This window comes from Myxine glutinosa, chromosome 3 (genome assembly GCF_964187855.1).
Source record: "Myxine glutinosa chromosome 3, kmMyxGlut1.1, whole genome shotgun sequence".
In the NCBI taxonomy this organism is placed as follows: Eukaryota; Metazoa; Chordata; class Myxini; order Myxiniformes; family Myxinidae; genus Myxine; species Myxine glutinosa.
Genome location: NC_136263.1, coordinates 99,214,077 through 99,232,950, shown reverse-complemented (window position 1 = coordinate 99,232,950; position 18,874 = coordinate 99,214,077). Strand labels below are relative to the sequence as shown.

The window sequence follows — 18,874 nt, the reverse complement described above, 5'->3', positions numbered from 1 at the left end:
TCCCTCCTCCTCCCCTCTCTCCTCCTCCGGCCTCCCTCCTCCTCCTCCTCCCGTCGCTTCCTCCTCCTCTCCTCTCTCCTCCCTCCTCCTCCGCCTCCCTCCTCCATCCTCCCTCCTCCTCCTCCCGTCTCTTCCCTCCTCCTCCCCTCTCTCCTCCGCCTCCTCCGGCCTCCGTCCTCCCTCCTCCTCTCTCTTCCTCCTCCGCCTCCTTCCGTCCCCTCCCTCCTCCTCCTCCTCTCTCCTTCCTCCTCCTCCATCCCCAGGTTATTAGGGTGGTGAATTTCCCCTAATCGGACGATCCGTTCATGTGGTGATTTAACACAGCAAAGCTGCCAGTTGTACTGTACAGATAACTTCGTAATTGTACCAATGATTTTACCTTTAATGAAAATGATTATCACAATTCGTGAAACATTTGGGGTTCACATTTGTAGTGTGTAATCCCGGGGTGACAGGTGGGTTTGGGGCTCCGTCCCCTTTGACCCCCAGTGGGATCACATCATCCCACCCTCCATCCGCCTCCGGTACAGTTCACGTCTGGATTAAACAACATGAACGAGTAAAAACGTGATAACGCAAACCTAACTTTACTATAAAGCTGCGTTATCAAAGTTACATTATAATTAAACATTCCCGACAAATGACTTTCAATTGGGTTTAACCAACATCCGAGAGACAATCCATTTAACGGCGGAACGGTTTGAATGAACCAATCAAAGCGCCCGACGTAAGGACGGAGCCAATGAAAAGCCGCCGAGGCCGAGACTTATAAAAACGCCTCCTTATGAACGTGCTCCGCAGTGCGAGCTTGGTCTGTGAGGTGGGTTGAAGGTGTTAGTGAAGGCTCAACGGCAAAAAGGTCCATACGGGTCGACAAATCACCGTGAGTACTGCGATGTTTGGCCGTGCCGTGGCGGGTAATAATCGGCGCCTTCGTCTTGTCAATTTTGATTCGTCCTTTCGAGACAGTTTAATTCCATGGGCGAGCGAACATGGTCACGATCGAAGAATGAAAAATGACATTTCGCGCTCCTCAAAGTTAAAGAGCCGAACGGTCATTGTCCATCGATTCGGGCCGGAAACGGCGGTTGTGCGAAATACCCGCTGGTATTGGGGACCGGAAACGGTATTGATGCCGAGGCTCGCGTGCGCGGCGCCACGTGCTACCTCCCCCCGCCCCCCTGCCTCCTCCGCTGCGCCTCCTCCTCAGCTTCCCCCCTCCTCCGTTGCCCCTCTCCTCCGCTGCCCCCTCCTCCGCTGCCCCCCCTCCTCCGCTGCCCCCCTCCTCCGCTGCCCCCCCTCCTCCGCTGCCTCCCCTCTCTGCCTTCTCCACCTCTCTGCCAGCCTCCCTCCCTCCCCCACTCAGTCTCCCCGCCTCCTTCGCTGCCCCCCCTCCGCTGCCCTCCCGCCTCCGCTGCCCTCCCTCCTCCGCTGCCTCTCCCCCTCCGCTGGCTCCCCTCTCTGCCTCCTCCGCCTCTCTGCCAGCCTCCCTCCCTCCCCCACTCTGCCTCCGCTGCCTCCCCCCCCCCCCCGCTGCCTCCTCCGCCTCTGCCAGCCTCCCTCCCGCCTCCCCCGCCTCCTTCGCTGCTCCCCTCCTCCGCTGCGACTCCTCCTCCGCTGCCTCCCCTCTCTGCCTTCTCCGCCTCTCTGCCAGCCTCCCTCCCTCCCCCACTCTGCCTCTCCCGTCTCCTTCGCTGCCCCCCTCCTCCGCTGCCCTCCCTCCTCCACTGCCCTCCCTCCTCCGCTGCCCCTCCTCCTCCGCTGCCTCCCCTCTCTGCCTTCTCCGCCTCCCCTGCCTCCTTCGCTGCCCCTCCTCCGCTGCCTCCCCCCCTCCGCTGGCTCCCCTCTGCCTCCTCCGCCTCTCTGCCAGCCTCCCTCCCTCCCCCACTCCGCCTCTGCTGCCTCCCCCCCCCCCCCCGCTGCCTCCCCTCTCTGCCTCCTCCACCTCTCTGCCAGCCACCCTCCCTCCGCCTCACCCGCCTCCTTCGCTGCTCCCCTCTCTGCCGCTTTCCCCTCTCTGCCAGCCTCCCTCTCTCCCCCACTCCGCCTCCTTCGCTGACCCCCCTCTCTGACAGCCTCCTCCCCCCGCTACGCTCCTCCCTGCTAGCCTCCCCTGCTATCCTCCTCTGCTATCCTCCTCCTGCTCCCTTCTGGTCCTGAGTCGTTCCCAATGGCGACCTTTGCTGAGATTGTTTAATCCCCCCCCGCCCCCCTTGAGCATAAACGGCCTTCCTACCTTATGTCCGCTCTTCTCGATGTCTCTTTGTCTCTTCCTTGTGGAGTTTGTCTGAGCAAGGTTCCCTTCCTTGTGGAGCTTGTCTGAGCAAGGTTCCCTTCCTTGTGGAGCTTGTCTGAGCAAGGTTTCCTTCCTTGTGGAGCTTGTCTGAGCAAGGTTCCCTTCCTTGTGGAGCTTGTCTGAGCAAGGTTCCCTTCCTTGTGGAGCTTGTCTGAGCAAGGTTCCCTTCCTTGTGGAGCTTGTCTGAGCAAGGTTCCCTTCCTTGTGGAGCTTGTCTGAGCAAGGTTCCCTTCCTTGTGGAGCTTGTCTGAGCAAGGTTCCCTTCCTTGTGGAGCTTGTCTGAGCAAGGTTCCCTTCCTTGTGGAGCTTGTCTGAGCAAGGTTCCCTTCCTTGTGGAGCTTGTCTGAGCAAGGTTCCCTTCCTTGTGGAGCTTGTCTGAGGAAGTTTCTCTGTATTTGAGAGCAGGCATTAATCACAAAAAAACAACAAAAAAAACTGACATAAAACATAAGATAAAGGGAGTGGGAGACAAGAGGAGAGAGAGGGAAGCACACAAGTACAACATTTGAGAGCAGGGACATTGGGAGTACTGTGAGATTAGTCAGGTTCACTATGTTTTTTCGTTCAAAATCATGGTAGATTAGCAAACCTATACATTTTTGGAAACGTTATTACATGGAAAATCTGAAAATCAATGTTTACATTTGCCAATTCGACCAATTCCATTCGACCAATTCGACCATTCGATCGATTCGATTTGCCAATCAATTTGACCGACCTTTGCTTGTGTGGAACGGACTGTGAAAACGATGCTGACTATATTGTCGGATACGACACACAGGACAGTGATGACGAACTCTAAATGGCATATTCTGTAATCGTGTATGTTTGATGCCATTGACTGCCTGTGTAGATGTGAAGTTATACCGACTGCATGTGTATATATGATTTTGCTGACTGCCTGTGTATGTTTGGTGATATGAATTATTGTGACACATTTTGATGTTGTTAACTGCCTGTACAAAATGATAACATGTATTTGATTATGCAACTTATCGCGAATATAAAGACAGTATTTTGCAATTCAAAACCTTTGATTCGTGTCTTACCATTCCCCATAGCACTGATTTGATACTTTCATTGGATTCCTTGTCCCTGAAAATATAGGTTTAGTATATATTTTAAGTTTTTAGGGTAATTAGAGGCAGAAATAGAACAAAATATGTATTTTACAGCGGCCATTTTGAAAATCCAAAATGGCCGCCATACAGGTATCTCTCCAAATGTAAACATTGATTTTTAGTTTCCTTATGCTATAACCTTTCCAAAAATCTATAGGTTTGCTAATCTACCATGATTTTGAACGAAATATAATTTATTGACATAGTGAACCTGACTAGGGGGGGAAGGGGGGGGAAGGGGGGTGAGGAGGCGTGGGAAAGGGGTGGAGGTGGGGGAGGTATAAAACACGGACACTGCTAAGACTTCCAGGAAAGAAGTCGGAATTTCAAAAAAGTGCATCTGGGGTGAATTAGCGGGGGTAGAAAAGATCAAGGTTTTGGATGGGGGAAGATAAGAGATGGTGGTGAACAGCTGTTTTAAAGACCTGGAGGGTGGAGTGGGATTGAAGAGAGTGAGGGAGTTTGTTCCAGAGGCGGGAGAAAAGAGGAATGAAGGAGTGAAGGTGAGCAGAAAGTCTTGATTTTGGCAGTTTAACCATAAGAGGGTTGCAGGCAGATCTTGTGTGACCTGTAGGAATATTTGGGGGACAGAGCACATAGAAAGCTGGTGGAGCAAGGCTGGAGAGGAGTTGGGCGAAGACAAAGACCACCAACCTGCCTGCGGTGAGTAAGTGAAAGGCCCTCGGAGATAGCGTCATCGTGGGAGATTCCAATGATTCTGAACGCTTTGGTTTCAACAGCGTGAAGACGAGCTAGGTGTGAGGCAGGAGCACCAGCCCAGAGGGGAGAGCAGTACTCCATTGAGCTGTGGATGAAAGCCTTGTAAGTGGTGAGGAGCTCAGGTGTGCCAAGGAAGGACCGCACGACGGAGGATGCCCAGTCGGCGATTGGCTTTGAAGGCCAGCTTGGAAACGTGGTTTTCCCAGGAAAGATCATGGCAGATAGTGAGACCCAAAAGATTGAGTGACAGAACGTCTTGGATAGGATTGTTGAGAAAGTAGACGTGAGGGTTGTCCAGATGATCTTTTCAGAGAGACTTAGTGAGAGTGGGAAATTTGTCAGGATTAAAAGACATGTTGCACTTGTTTGCTCAGTCTGATTTTGTCCAGGTCTGCAGAGAGTGAGGAGGCTGCAGACTGCCGATCTGAGGGATGAGGAATGGGGCGGCAGAGTGGTCATCAGCAAAGAGACAGAGGATTTTCAAGAGAGTCAGAGAGATCATTGATGAAGACCAGAAAAAGCACAGGGCCCAGAACACTGCCTTGGGGAACTCCAGCCTGAACAGGAAGGAGAGATGAGAGAAGTCAGGAATAATAATAATAATACATTTATTTTATGTCGCGCTTTTCAAGAAGCCCAAAGGCGCTTTGACAGAGTACAAAAAACAAGTGCAAAAAGACAAAAATCAATAGGTAAATAATCAAAGCAAAAGGAAGGAGAAGGAGAAGGAGAAGGAGAAGAGATAGTCAGGGGTTAGATGCTGTGGGGTAAATGTTGAATGCAGTGTTGAACAGGTGGGTCTTGAGTGATGTTTTGAATGTGGTGAGTGAGGAGGAGTCTCTGATGGTGTGAGGTAGTGAGTTCCAGAGGGTGGGAGCAGCGATGGAGAAGGCCCTGTCCCCCCAGGATCTGAATTTGGTCCGGATGGGGGGGGGGGGGGGGTGGGGTCAGGAGGTTGGTACCAGCAGAGCGGAGGTTGCGGGTGGGAGTGTGTCTGGAGAGGAGGTCAGCCAGGTAGGATGGGGCCAGGTTATGAAGGGCTTTGTAGGTCAAGAGGAGGATTTTGTACTGGATTCTCTGGGGGATGGGGAGCCAGTGAAGCTTGTAAAGGACGGAGGTGATGTGGTCACGGGTCCGGGAATGGGTGAGTAGACGGGCAGTGGAGTTCTGAATGTATTGGAGTTTATTGGTGATTTTTGAGGGTGAACCATAGAGGAGGCTGAATGGGAATGAGAATATTCGGTTATTTTCGAAGGGGAGATGAGAGATTTATATGTCCAAGCCAAACCTATCGTCAAATCTGTCATATATCACAATCGCCATACTCTACATTTACGTTTTTCATTCAGTGTGAAACACAAACAAACCGATTGTTAAAATGACCATCAAATATCGACAGTACGGCTCTTCCAAAAATACAGTACGTATAGGCCGAATGCGTTATAACTCACCTCCGCTTCAGGCAAATTAAACCCAGGTTTCTTAATGCAGTGGTATCATTTCATTAGTGTAGTTTTCGTAGTAATAATAACATTATAGTAAATATAACCATAACACTTTAATCCCAATGTGGTGAATCGAAAGTTGATGGATTGAAGCAGTTTTGTATCCGGCCGTCATGCTCCATCATTACATATATGATGTCATTACGGTGTAAACACCTGCTCACTTGGCAGGACTGAGCGGCAGGAAAGGTCATTCCTCTTTGGGGTATATAGATTACAGTCGATCTATGGTCGGGTCTAAAGAACATTGGGTGTGTTCATTTACCAAGTTTCTTGTGGAGAGATTGCCAAGTGGTTTCAGCATTCGAGCAAGCACTCCAATCAAAACCCTGAAGGAACAGCTGGCTTGGCAAGCGCTATCTAGCTGCTTGGTACATGAGCACACCTCCAACCCTTGTGGGGTATATAGATTACAGTAGATCTTCGCTCAATTCTGTAAGTAAAACTTACCTCATGGATGTCTGGATTCCTCCAAATTTCTTTGTTTAATGTTATAAACAGCATTAGCGACGGTTTGAAAAGCTAATCATGTGTGTTTGTGGCTTATAATATTTTACAAGCCCGGCTACACCGCTGTTAGACTTTTGGTCTTGTTTTCTTATGAGCATCTCGTTAATCATCTTCAAAAAGGATGCAACACACAGTTTTCATCCTTTCAATCTGTTGGAGGTCCAGGTGTATGCATGCAATGTTTGGGGCTGCTCGGTTTCATGGTTTTGGAGAGGCAGGAGAGGCACTGCCTTTTATTATTATTATTTATATATACTAGGACGTGCCCGTACGTGGCGTACCCGTAACCGTACCGTACCCGGAACCGTACCCGTACCGTACCCGTACCCGTGACGTGCCCGTAATGAATATGTACAAAATATAAATATGTATGTACTACAATCGATCGTACCTTACAACAATCAACACAGATTGCAACGTCAAATAAATGAATACGCTCTCAAATGTGCCGTCCGAGGCAGCGTCTGCTCGCCACGTTCAGCGTCACTGACTATCCGTAAGTCCGGAAGTGACGTCCTCATTTGACTGTCCGGAAGGTCGCAAATCGCAGTTACGATGAATCGCAAATTAGTTTTAATTAGTTTTAAAACATAGTTTAACGGCAACATAGTTTTCCAACGTGAAATAAATGAATACGCTCTCAAATGTGCCGTCCGAGGCAGAGTCTGTTCGCCACGTTCGGCATACGTGATAGCTCGCTGCTCTCTGATTGGTTGAATCGTTTTTTGGACATAGCTCGGTAACTACTTCTCCGATTAATATGAAACCTTGAAAAGGCACATCCTCGGGTCCCCAGCAATATACCTGGCAAGTTTCAAGTATATCGGACCGGTAGTTGTCGAGAAACAGCGGTCACAGACAAACATACATACATACATACATACAAACATACAAACATACACACAGAGATTACTGGAATTATAGATATATATATATATATATATATATATATATACACACACACACACACAGACTTGGCATTTAATATGGAATATTTTTTTTTTCTTGACTTGGGTTTACTTTCTTAACTCAGTATATCAATCGAGTGAGTTTCTTTTACACTTTGGTGATTTATTTGTTAAAAGAACCATGTCACTGATTGTCTGTCGCAGCAAGAAGTCAACAACAGGATTATATCACAGGTGGCGTGGCAAAATGTACGGACAGGTGCATTTGATGATTGGCTTCACAGTCGGGTATACAAGGGTTGTTGCGTTCTGTATTGGTGGAAAACAACTGCTGCACGTCTCCAAAAGTTATTGCCGCTTCCTCTGGAGATGGTCCGTCAACTCGACAATGCTGTTTGTCATGGAGTGGTGGCTTTACGAAATTACGGCATGAAACAGCGTGCTATTTCTGGGCAGTATGGCATCACTCAAGGTCAGGTGTCAGAGATCCTGAAACGAAATGCTCAGAGGGGTGTCCCTCCTCCAATGCCGAGGCCAGGACGTCCCCGCAGAACCACAAGGAGGGATGATCGCCAGCTGCACCGGTTAGTCCGCAATGGCCGTACCAAGTCAGCTAATCGGCTTAGGGCTGAGTGGCAGCAACTGACAAATGTGCCTGTATCCAGAAGGCGAGTCAACCAATGACTGGTTCAAGCAGGTTATCGTGCCAGGCGTCCCCTGAGAAAGCCACGCCTGACCAGACAACACCGCCAGCGCCGATTGCAGTGGGCCAGAGAGCACCGTCAATGGCAGCCAGGACACTGGAATCACGTGATCTTCAGTGACGAGTCTAGATTTCTTGTCTATCGTCAAGATGGCCGCGTCCGAGTGCGCAGACAAGTGCATGAAGCCTACAACAAAGATTGTATTGTGCCAAGAGTCCAAGCTGGAGGTGGTGGGGTGACCGTTTGGGCTGCTTTTCATGCAGGGGGCAAAACTGACCTAGTTGTTCTGAATGGAAACCTGAACCAGTTCAAGTACTGGGCCATTCTGGAAGAAACATTGCTTCCATTTGCTCGTGCAGCAGGAAACTTTGTCTTCCAAGATGACAATGCACGGCCTCATCGTGCTCGCATGATCCAACACTTTCTTGCTGACCGTGGTGTCGAGCATATGGAGTGGCCTGCCACGTCCCCGGATATGAATCCGATAGAGAACTTGTGGGCAGAAATAACGCGTCAAATCGACCACTTGGACCAGCAGCCGACCTCTGTGCATGAATTGCAGCAGGCTATTGTCACTGCGTGGCAAGCGATTCCTGTCCAAACCTTAGCAAATCTCATGAACAGCATGCCTGAACGTGTACGTGCTCTAAATTTTTTGGCTAATGTGCAAAATAAAGAGATACTTCTGGAAAACGTACAGAAGTTTAACACAGTACTGTCCATGAATTGAGTTCGATATCAGTTTACATCACTTTCAAGGATCAATTTATTTGTTTCGAAATGTCAAATGTGGTTTTTGTTTCTTTTAACGGTCACATTAACAAAATCTAGAATAATTTCAACATAATTCCAATGAACTTTTGGTTCTAAGACATCTTGAAAAGTAAGTTGACCCCCACAAAAAAATATTCCATATTAAATGCCAAGTCTGTATGTGTGTATATATATATATATATATTATTTCTTTTGTTGAATGTTCAAAGTTTTTAAGATGTTCCTTTTTTCCCAGTCCTTGTCATTGATAAATCTTTTGGTATTTGTTTGTCAGGGCACCATGGCGAGCAATGAAAATGTACGGCTTGGGCAGTTCAAGAACAGAGGGAAGGATACAAAGGTTTGTACATCATGAATTGGGATCATTACTGATGGATAACGATGTGATTTGATAACACGAATTTCTACCTTGTTATTATCAATAACATTCCAATTTGGTTTTATTTAATAAAAATGTAAAAGCTTTCCCCCCCCCCCCCCCCCCCCCAGAATGAAGGCGCTAATATAAATGTATTTTTTGCATGTTAGGCAAGCACCCTCCCCACCCCTTCCTCCTTTCCTTCCACACAACTTATTGAAGGGTATTTTGGTGTCAAAATGCACAATCGGCAATGGCTTGCAGGTTTTGACCACTTTTTTGTCTGCTTTAGGCACGGCGCCAGAGAAGGATCGATGTGAGTGTGAAACTTCGCAAAGACAAGAAAGATGAGCAGATTCAAAAACGTCGCAACATCGATATTTCTGAATCGCTGGAGGTGTCTCCACTTCAGGAACGGCACAACAATTGCACGGTATGACCTCAGCGTGTAGACGTGTCAGGTTTATTCAATGCTATGGATAGTTTGCCAGCGTTGCATTGTACAAGCTTTTTTTTTTTCTTTTTCTTTTTTTGGGGTATACAGAGTCGAGGCTTGTGAAAGAGCTAACATTTATCAAACAAACAAGCAAACAAAGTGTATAAAAAGGGGAGCGGTCGACAAGATGGGGAGAGGAGGGGAGGAAGCACACAAACACAACATTTGAGAGCAGGGACATCGGGAGATGTGTGGGAGGGAGAGGGCCTGGGGAGGGGCAGGATAGGTATAAAACGCAAGGACTTCCAGGAAAGAAGTCGGCACCTCAAAAAGTGGATTTGGGGTGAAATTAGCGGGGGTAGAAAAGATCAAGGTTTTGGATTGGGGAAGATAAGAGATGGTGGTGAACAGCCGTTTTAAAGACCTGGAGGGAGGAGTGGGATTGAAGAGAGTGTATTATGTATTGGCATGTGTATTATGTGCATAAATAAATATAACCTTTATCTATTTCATGAAGCAATTGTCAGTTTTAGGTGTTTATTGAAGTAGAATGTGCTTGCATTCTATAAACTGATAAATGCTGAAGAACAAGTAATAGGAGCTCTATGCCGACTGAGGAAGTGATTCGGTCATTGTCCTCGCACTCGCAATCTTTCTCGAACAGTGGCCGAGTTCCAGTTTTACTAAATTGATCTCTGCAATGGGTTGTTTGCATATTTTCACTTTCCCAAAGTTTGAATTGTTGTGTCTTTGAAGAATGTTAATATTAGAAAATGAAGAAAACGGGTGTGGCAGGGAGAGAGGCAAACTTTGGCCAGCAGCCCAGGTGATGCAATGAGCAGTTGTCCTTGAAGGGTTTGCAGCTGTTGAACTGAGTGCAGCCAGCCATGCATGACCAGTGGGGTGGCAAGATTGATTTGATGGTGTGCTTTGCAAGATGGCACTGCCAGCATTTGCTTACCTTTAACAATCGACCCCATGACTTGTTGATGGTGTAGCTGGAGAGTGTAGACCCTCGCCCTCTAATTGGGTGACTTCTGCAAGCAATTAATCCCACCCATCGTGTCTCGTAATAGTTTGCACGTGTGGTGGGGAAAAGTGCTGTTGTGCCCATTTATTTGATTTATAACTGAACATATGATATTTTCCTGATCATATGCTGTTTCTTCATGCAGTATGCTCGTCTCATGACGCTTGAGGAAATAATTGCTGGAGTTGCAAGCAAGGATCCTGATCTGCAGTTTCAGGCTACGCAGGGTGTACGGTATGTATTGCTGAACTTGTCACTGTAAAAGTGGTCCTACGATTTGATCACTTTGTTGTAATTGGTGGAACTTAACTTTTTAAGATTTAATGGTGGTGGGTGGTGACTGGTGAGGGTGCTCAATTCGACTTTTAATATGGAGAACTTCATTATTTTGGTAACTTGTTGGTCCATTGGATCAAATTTCTATTGTTAACGGCCTTGAAGCATACCTCCTGCCTATTTGGACTTCCGTTTCCGGTCTTGCTGGCGACGGTTCGTTTTTTTCGCAGGTCTCCACGCTCTCCATCGAAATCGAAGTTAAGTCATTGTTCCAATTTGTGTTTTCGTTATAACTGTATTTCTTTTATGGTGTATGTACGTATATTGTCCCGTCAAAGATTTTCGGTGCAAATCTTTCATACCTGTATTGAAAATCGCGTTAATTCGTGTCGTCTCGAGGCCCTGTACAGTGTACACTGTACAACCTTGAGGCTTTGTTTTTCTCTCAGCGCCTGTCGTTTGTGATCCAATAACTTTCGTTCTCTGTTTTCGCAGTCTTTCCACCCCAAAGCCTACTTCCTTTTGTAAATCTCAACTCAAAAAAACAAAAAAAAAAGACATTACCTTCTCTGTGCTCATTCGTTTATTCTTTCTTATTCGTTCGTTCGTTCTTCGACCACGTGTTTCTCCCCCATTTCCCCAGATAGATTGTCAAATTTCAATTCGTTATTTTATCGTCCATGTGATATTGTTTGATTATAGTTAGTTTTGGTTTGAATTTCCTGTAACTCGTATTTAATTAATCGTGTTCTGCTCCTCGTGTGTGGCCTTGTACTGTAGTTGTACCCCCGTCGGTGTTTTGTTAACTTAAGTGTGTTTTGCTTGGCTCTTGGTTTTTTCCCTTCTACCCCGAACATAATACTGTCTAACGTTCTAAATCCCCACCCCCCCCCCCCCCCCCAAAAAAAAAAACAAAACCAAAAACATTTATTTTATTTTCTCCACGTGTACTGTTGTCTCATCCTGTATTTTCTGTCCAGGTGTGCTGTTCGCCCCACCCCCATTATCTCCTTGCCATCCACCGTTTGCCCTGTTCACGTGACTCGTGGTGGTCCCTCTCGGCTCTCCCCCCGTTGGTATTTTTGTGCATATAAGATTGTTCATAGTTCTGTTTAAATATTTTTAAATATGTTTAACCTTTCCCCTTCTGTTTTTTATTCAGTGGTATATTACAACACGCTGTTTTTCTTCCTATTTAAAAGGCTTTTCTCAATTTCCTCTCCAACTCATTCCACTTCAAAAAAAAGAAATTCAATATCTTATACGTCTCCCTCACTACATGGTCTAAATTCACATTCATTCCATCCCTCCTCCATCATCCTGAACCGGATTGCTAACTTGAAAATCACAACAAACCCAATTTGTTATCAATGTTCGTCTTTCATTAATCATCCACTTTCTAAACTCCCCTCTTGCCCCTCCCATCCAAATCCCCCCCCTTGCACCTACACTCCGAAACTTCCCCCTTGCCCCTCCACTCTTAAACTCCCCCCTTGCCCCTCCACTCCTGAACTCCCCCCTTGCCCTTCCCCTCCTAAACTTCCCCTTTGCCCCTCCCCTCCTAATCCCCCCCCTTGCCCCTCCACTCCTGATCTCCCCCCTTTCCCCTTCCCTCCAAAACTCCCCCCTTGCCCCTCCCCTCCTAAACTCCCCCCTCACTCCTGCCCTTCAAAACTCCCCCCCAATCCCTCCCATTCAATTCTCCCCCCATACCATTCCTCTCCAATTCTCTCTCCTCCCCCCTCCTCCTCCAAGCTGCCTCCTCCCCACTTCGTCTCCCTTCTATCTCATACCTCCACCCCCCCAAACCTTCTACTTTCCTCTGCCCCCCCTCAAACAACCCCTCACTGTGCCGCATCCCTTCACCAGCAAACCTTTCATCCTCCTCATCCTTCCCTTTCTTGGAACTCTTCTGCAACATCTGAAACACTATCAACTGCTCTCCCTACCTCCCCCTCTCATCCTTCATCTTACCCTACTCCTCCCCTCCCCTGTCCTGTACCCGATGCTCCCCCTCTCTCTTCATTAACGGTATGGACCTCAAACATCCGGGGCCTTCGCTCAAACCTGACTGATCTCTCCATACAGGTTGCTTCTGACAATCCAGACTTGATCTGCTTAACAGAGACTTTCCTCCTTCAAGATGTCTCTGATTCCTTAATATCTCTTCCTGGTTACTCCCTCCTCCGGTATGATAGACCTGAGCCTCGGCCTGGTGGTGGGGTGGCTATCTTTGTCAAAAACTCTCTTCCTCACTCTCCTTGCACTGCTCTCTTTCCTCCTCACCCGCAGGAGTACCTCTGGTTACGGCTTCCTCTCCGCTCCCACCTTTTGTTCATATGTGTTCTGTACCGTCCCCCAAACAGTGATGACTCCATCTACATTTCAATGTCTGACAACATGGACCAACTTCTATCCACTCATCCCAACTCTCTCTTCCTCATATGTGGTGACTTCAACTGTCATCATGCCACCTGGTTGGGTGTGGGTTCCTCTCTCACTAGTCATGGCACCTCAGCAAAGGACTTCTGTGACTCACTGGGATTGACACAATCTGTCAATTTCCCGACCCGGATCTCAGCCAATGGAGTATCTTCTCTTCTAGACTTGGTTATGACAAACTTCCCTGCTAATGTCTGCTGCTCTTCTTCTGCTCCAATCGGTTCTTCTGATCATGTGCTTGTCAAAGTGGACATCTCTCTGGCCATTCTCAGAGAGCCTCCTCAGCGTCGACGAGTCTGGCATTTCACTCAGGCCGACTGGGACGGTCTTCAAGCAGCCATCAATCGTCTGGATTGGTCTCCCATCTCCACTGCCTCTGACATCAAATCTTCCTGGGAATTCTTCCAAAGCAAACTGATCTCTCTCATGCACAGATTTATCCCATCTCGCCTTCAATTGTCTTACCCTTCCTCCCGTCCATGGTACACTGAATCTTGTGGTGAGGCAGTTGCCCTGAAACAACTTGCCTTTGCCTCTTGGAAGGCTAATCCAACTGAAGGAAATCTCAGTTCCTTCCACCAAGCTCGGAACAAGTGTGTGTCTACCCTCAGGAGTGCCAGGAAGCACTATCTCTCCTCACTCAAGAATGAACTCTCAAACCTGTCTCCTTCCTCCAAATCCTGGTGGCGTCTGGTCAAATCCGTTTCTGGTGTTTGTTCCCCCTCCATCCCCTCCCTTACCTCAAATGGCCACACAGTTGACATCGCACGTGACAAAGCCGAATGCCTCAACTCTGTGTTCGCCTCGAAATCCTTAGTCCCAAACCCATCTCTCTCTGTTCCCACCTTTCCCAGTCGAACCCAACTGCTCCTGGACTCTGTGTCCTTCTCTCCTGACAAGGTGGAGGAGTTTTTGTCAAACCTCGACTCTGATTCTGCAACTGGACCAGACGGCATCAGCCCACGGGTCTTAAAATCCTGCTCTGCCGCTCTATCTCACCCTCTCTCTGTTCTTTTCACCCTATCTTTTGCTCAAGGTATCTGCCAGCATCCTGGAAATCAGCTAACATTACCGCTTTACACAAAAAAGGTGCAAAAACAGATCCTTGCAACTACAGACCAATCAGCCTGCTCCCAATTATCAGCAAAGTCATGGAATCCATCATTGCTTCGGATATGAAATCTTTCCTCTTCTCCAATGGCTTGATCTCTGATCATCAATTTGGTTTCAGACCAGGTCACTCTACTCTGGACATGCTGCTTCTGCTGTCTCAACAATGGATGGAGGTCCTCAATGCCAAACAGGAAATCAGAGCTGTCTCCCTTGACATATCAAGGGCCTTTGATACGGTCTGGCACCCAGCTCTGCTCACCAAACTCTCCTCCTATGGTATCCATGGAAATCTCCATGCATGGCTTGCGGACTTCCTCTCTGGTCGTAGTCAACGTGTGGCCCTGAATGGATTTCTCTCATCTCCCCTTCCTGTTCAGGCTGGAGTTCCCCAAGGAAGTGTGCTGGGCCCTGTGCTTTTTCTGGTCTTTATCAATGATCTCTCTGACTCTCTGGAAAATCCTCTCTATCTCTTTGCTGATGACTCCACTCTCTGCCGCTCCATTCCTCTTCCCTCAGATCGGCAGTCTGCAGCCTCCTCACTCTCTGAAGACCTGGACAAAATCACAGACTGGTCAAACAAGTGGAACACGTCTTTCAATCCTGCCAAATCTCACTCTCTTACTATGTCTCTCCGAAAAGATCGACTGGACAACCCTCCCATCTACTTTCTCAACAATCCTCTCCAAGAAGTTCTGTCACTCAAGCTTTTGGGTCTCACTATCTGCCATGATCTTTCTTGGGAAAACCACATTTCCAAGCTGGCCTCCAAAGCCAGTCGCCGACTGGGCATCCTCCGTCGTGCGAAGTCCTTCCTCGGCACACCTGAGCTCCTCACCACTTACAAGGCTTTCATCCGCAGCTCAATGGAATACTGTTCTCCCCTATGGGCTGGTGCTCCTGCCTCACACCTGGCTTGGCTTCACGCTGTTGAATCCAAAGCTTTCAAAATCATTGGAATCTCCCGCGATGAAGCTATCTCTGAGGGCCTTTCACTCACTCACCGCAGGCAGGTAGGTGGTCTTTCTGTCTTCTACCGACTCCTCTCCGGCCTTGCTCCCCCAGCTCTCTCTGTGCTCTGTCCCCCAAATATTCCTACAGGTCGCACAAGATCTGCCAGCAACCCTCTGATGGTTAAACTGCCGAAATCTCGGCTCTCTGCTCACCTTCACTCTTTCATTCCTCTTTTCTCCCGCCTGTGGAACAAACTCCCACACTCCCTTCAATCCCTCTCCTCCCTCCAGGTCTTTAAAACAGCTGTTCACCACCATCTCTTATCTTCCCCCATCCATAACCTTGATCTTTTCTACCCCCACTAATTCACCCCAGATCCACCTTGTTTGAAATTCCAACTTATTTCCTGGAAATCCTGGCAGTGTCCATATGTTTATACCTCTCCCACCCCCCCCCCCCCTTCACATGCCTCCCCCCCTTCACATGCCTCCCCCCCTTCACATGCCTCCCCCCCAAAGCCCTCTCCCTCCCACAGATCTCTCGATGTCTCCATGTCTCTCGGTCCCTGCTCTCAAATGTTGTTTGTGTCCTTCCCCCTCTCTCCCCATCTTGTCTACCGCTCCCGATGTTATTTGTTTTATGTGTCTGTTTGTCTTTCTGTGTGATTAATGTTCGCTCTTTCACGAGCCTCGATCTTGTATACAAAAAAAAAAAAAAAAAAAAAAAATCGTACTGCTCGAACATTGGCTTACCTTTTCACCAGATGTGCTTTGGCCAGGGCAGGAGGGAGGGCGATTATACTTTCGTTATTAGTCCCCTACCGGTGTACACCGTAGGAGACTATAGGTTTGCACTCCGTCAGTCCGTCCGTCCGTCAGTCTCAGTCCGTCACGCAAAGAACAGCTTTCCGGACTTTTTTTTCTAAACTCTTAATGCTAATTATTTCAAACTTGGTACATGGTTTCCTCATGATAAGTTACAGAACAAGTTGGAACTTCACGACGTTTCGATCATTTTTGACAAAGTTATGGCACTTTGAACTTTGGGAATTTCCCCAACAGTTTTCCGGACTATAATTTGGAGTGCAGTAAGTCAAAGCTGTTAATATTCCTCGTTTTAACTCCGATTTACATTGTTTCCACTATTAGTGAGAAGTAGGGGTCTGTGCAACCATTCATGAACTTTATTTGGTGCAAATCGGATAATTTTAGCCGAGTTACCTCAAACCGTGAGTTGGTAATTATATAATTCACACTCCGGTAGGGGACATGTATTGCAGTGCAATACTCAGAATGCTTGTTTATTTTATAATTAGAATGTCATGCCATGGAAAGACCTATTAAAATGCTCTATATGCCTAAACTTGGGAATTCTTCCAGATTATTTGTCGTTAATTTGCCCAATCAACTCTGGAGATATTAACAATGATTTCATTGATCACATTCCACATCAGCTCCAGTGGAACTCACACACACACTCGTACTCGCTTGTACACACACCTCATCCATTTATAGTAGAAGAAACAGGTATTTGTCTTCACCTTCTGAACACTACAATCTTGCTCTCTCGTGTCTGAAAGAAGACTTGTGGTTTCCCTCTGATTTGGCCTCTTCTTGAGTGACAATGTTCCATGTTAAAAAAAAAAATTTTTTTGTTCATTTTGATTCTCGCTTTTCAGGAAGTTGCTGTCACGAGAGCGTAACGCCCCATTGGATGAGGTGATTGCTTCCGGACTCGTACCACATCTCGTTGGCTTTCTGGCACACGATGACTGCAGTACAATACAATTTGAGGCAGCCTGGGCTATCACCAACATTGCGTCCGGACATAGCGAGCACACCAAGGTGGTTGTCGATGATGGTGCGGTGCCGGCATTGGTGCACCTCATATCGTCATCTCACCTTCACATCAGCGAGCAGTGCATTTGGGCCCTTGGGAACATTGCAGGTTGGCTTTGTTCTTCTCCATACGAGTCATGAGGGTGCTGCCTCCTTTCCCTTGCAATTTGAGTGTGCACTTGCATTGCCACTCTTTTCCAGGCATTGCAACTGTACCAATTCAGAGGGTTATTTATCTATATATCTATATATTTATTTATTTTTTTGATTAACATTTTTGTGCTTTCCATCCCCAACCCCCTTCCCTCCCCATCCCTACTCCCCCACGCCCCTCCATGTTGGTTTTTCTCATAGCTAGGTGTATTGCAGCGAAGTATTACCTTGTCTGGTCTGCATTTTATACTTGATTTGTAGTTTGAAATATTTTCAAATCACAGTATCTTAAAAAATGTTGTTTTTTTTGTTTTTTTTGCATGTAGCTGAAGCTTATGGAATAGCTATAATTGGTACACTGAATGGATCAGGACGCAACAGGACAAAAGGGACAGTTGAGAGGGATGGGGGGGGGGGGGGGAAACACCAACAGCCGAGTTGAAAGCCAAGATAGTGACAGACTTTGACAAACTATGTGGGCAGGAGAGGATGGATGCATGGGGTGGACAATATGGATACAGAAAAACTCTTGGGAGGGAAATAATTGAATTTTGGAATGGATTGGGGTGGGGGAGGTTACCGAGGGTAGAACATCTCATTGTTTTAGATTGGGGACTATCTGAAATGGTGAACAGAGCAATGTGGAAGTTGATTCCACAGATGGGGGGGGAAAAAGGGGGAACGAGTGAGTGGAGGTGAGCAATGATCCTAGATTTAGGTAGTTTCACCAGAAGGGGGCGGGTGCCATATATATTTCCAGAGGAGTGATTCAGAACCGTGGGGGTGGGTGGGTGAGGGGAGGGCACAAAGAGCAGATGGTACAAGACTTGAAAGGAGGTGTTAGAGGCCACCAACCTGTCTGCAGTGGCGAAGTAATAGATCCATAGACTCTCCTTCATTGTGAGATTCCAATTATCTTTCGGGCATTTGTTTCCACTTGATCTGGGAAGGTGGGTGTTGATCTGTTCTCAAAAGATACTTGGTCGCTGCTAATCACTGGTTTTTGACATAAATAATTGAGGTTACAATGTCAAGTGTATTAAACTTTCAGGTGATGAAATTGACCTGTCATTTGGACAGCTTTGAGATTTTCACTTGTCTGATTAACTAAATTGCCTTTTCTGGCCAGTCTGGTAACAGTTAATGGCGAACACTGTTCCATGATCTGAATCCACACCCACAGGTGATGGTCCAATATTGAGGGACCTTGTTCTCAAGCATGGTGTGGTTGCACCTCTCATATCAATCCTGACTGCATCAGATTTTTCATCCTTGCCCGTAAGTTGTAAATGAGCATGTGACGGTCAATTGTGAATACTTGGCAACTTCCACATTTCTTTTCTGCTTAAGCTGCAATCATGGGTATTTTCTGCTCTTTTGCAACTTGTTTAAGGAACAATTTTTATCGTTGTTCACTTCTAATTGACTGCCGTGTTGTGCCTTCTCAGTTGTCTTACCTACGCAACATCACGTGGACATTGTCAAACCTGTGCCGAAACAAGAACCCACCGCCACCGACAACAGCTGTGCATCATATGCTGCCAGCTCTAACGCAGCTGGTGTTGTCTGCGGATGTGGAAGTGGTTGCTGACGCATGCTGGGCCCTCTCGTATCTGACCGATGGTGCAAACGATCGCATCGGGATGGTAATTGAAGCTGGAGTAGTTCCACGGCTCGTCCAGCTTCTCGGGTCTCCTGAACTTTCAATCCTGGTGAGCACTTCGCTTCCGACAAGGGGA

The 18,874-nt window shown here is 47.4% G+C and overlaps 1 protein-coding gene across 1 annotated transcript in view; it reads left to right on the top strand.

Moving 5' to 3' along the window:
* The first annotated feature begins 790 nt into the window (after positions 1 to 790).
* Positions 791 to 18,874, top strand: part of KPNA2 (karyopherin subunit alpha 2) — a 37,283-nt gene continuing 19,199 nt past the window's right edge. The window contains exons 1-7 of the mRNA XM_068110367.2: positions 791 to 883; positions 8,813 to 8,878; positions 9,189 to 9,329; positions 10,508 to 10,596; positions 16,823 to 17,091; positions 18,319 to 18,413; positions 18,584 to 18,847. Coding sequence (XP_067966468.1) covers positions 8,819 to 8,878; positions 9,189 to 9,329; positions 10,508 to 10,596; positions 16,823 to 17,091; positions 18,319 to 18,413; positions 18,584 to 18,847 — 918 coding nt within the window. The 5' untranslated portion in view covers positions 791 to 883; positions 8,813 to 8,818. The remainder of the gene's footprint in view (positions 884 to 8,812; positions 8,879 to 9,188; positions 9,330 to 10,507; positions 10,597 to 16,822; positions 17,092 to 18,318; positions 18,414 to 18,583; positions 18,848 to 18,874) is intronic.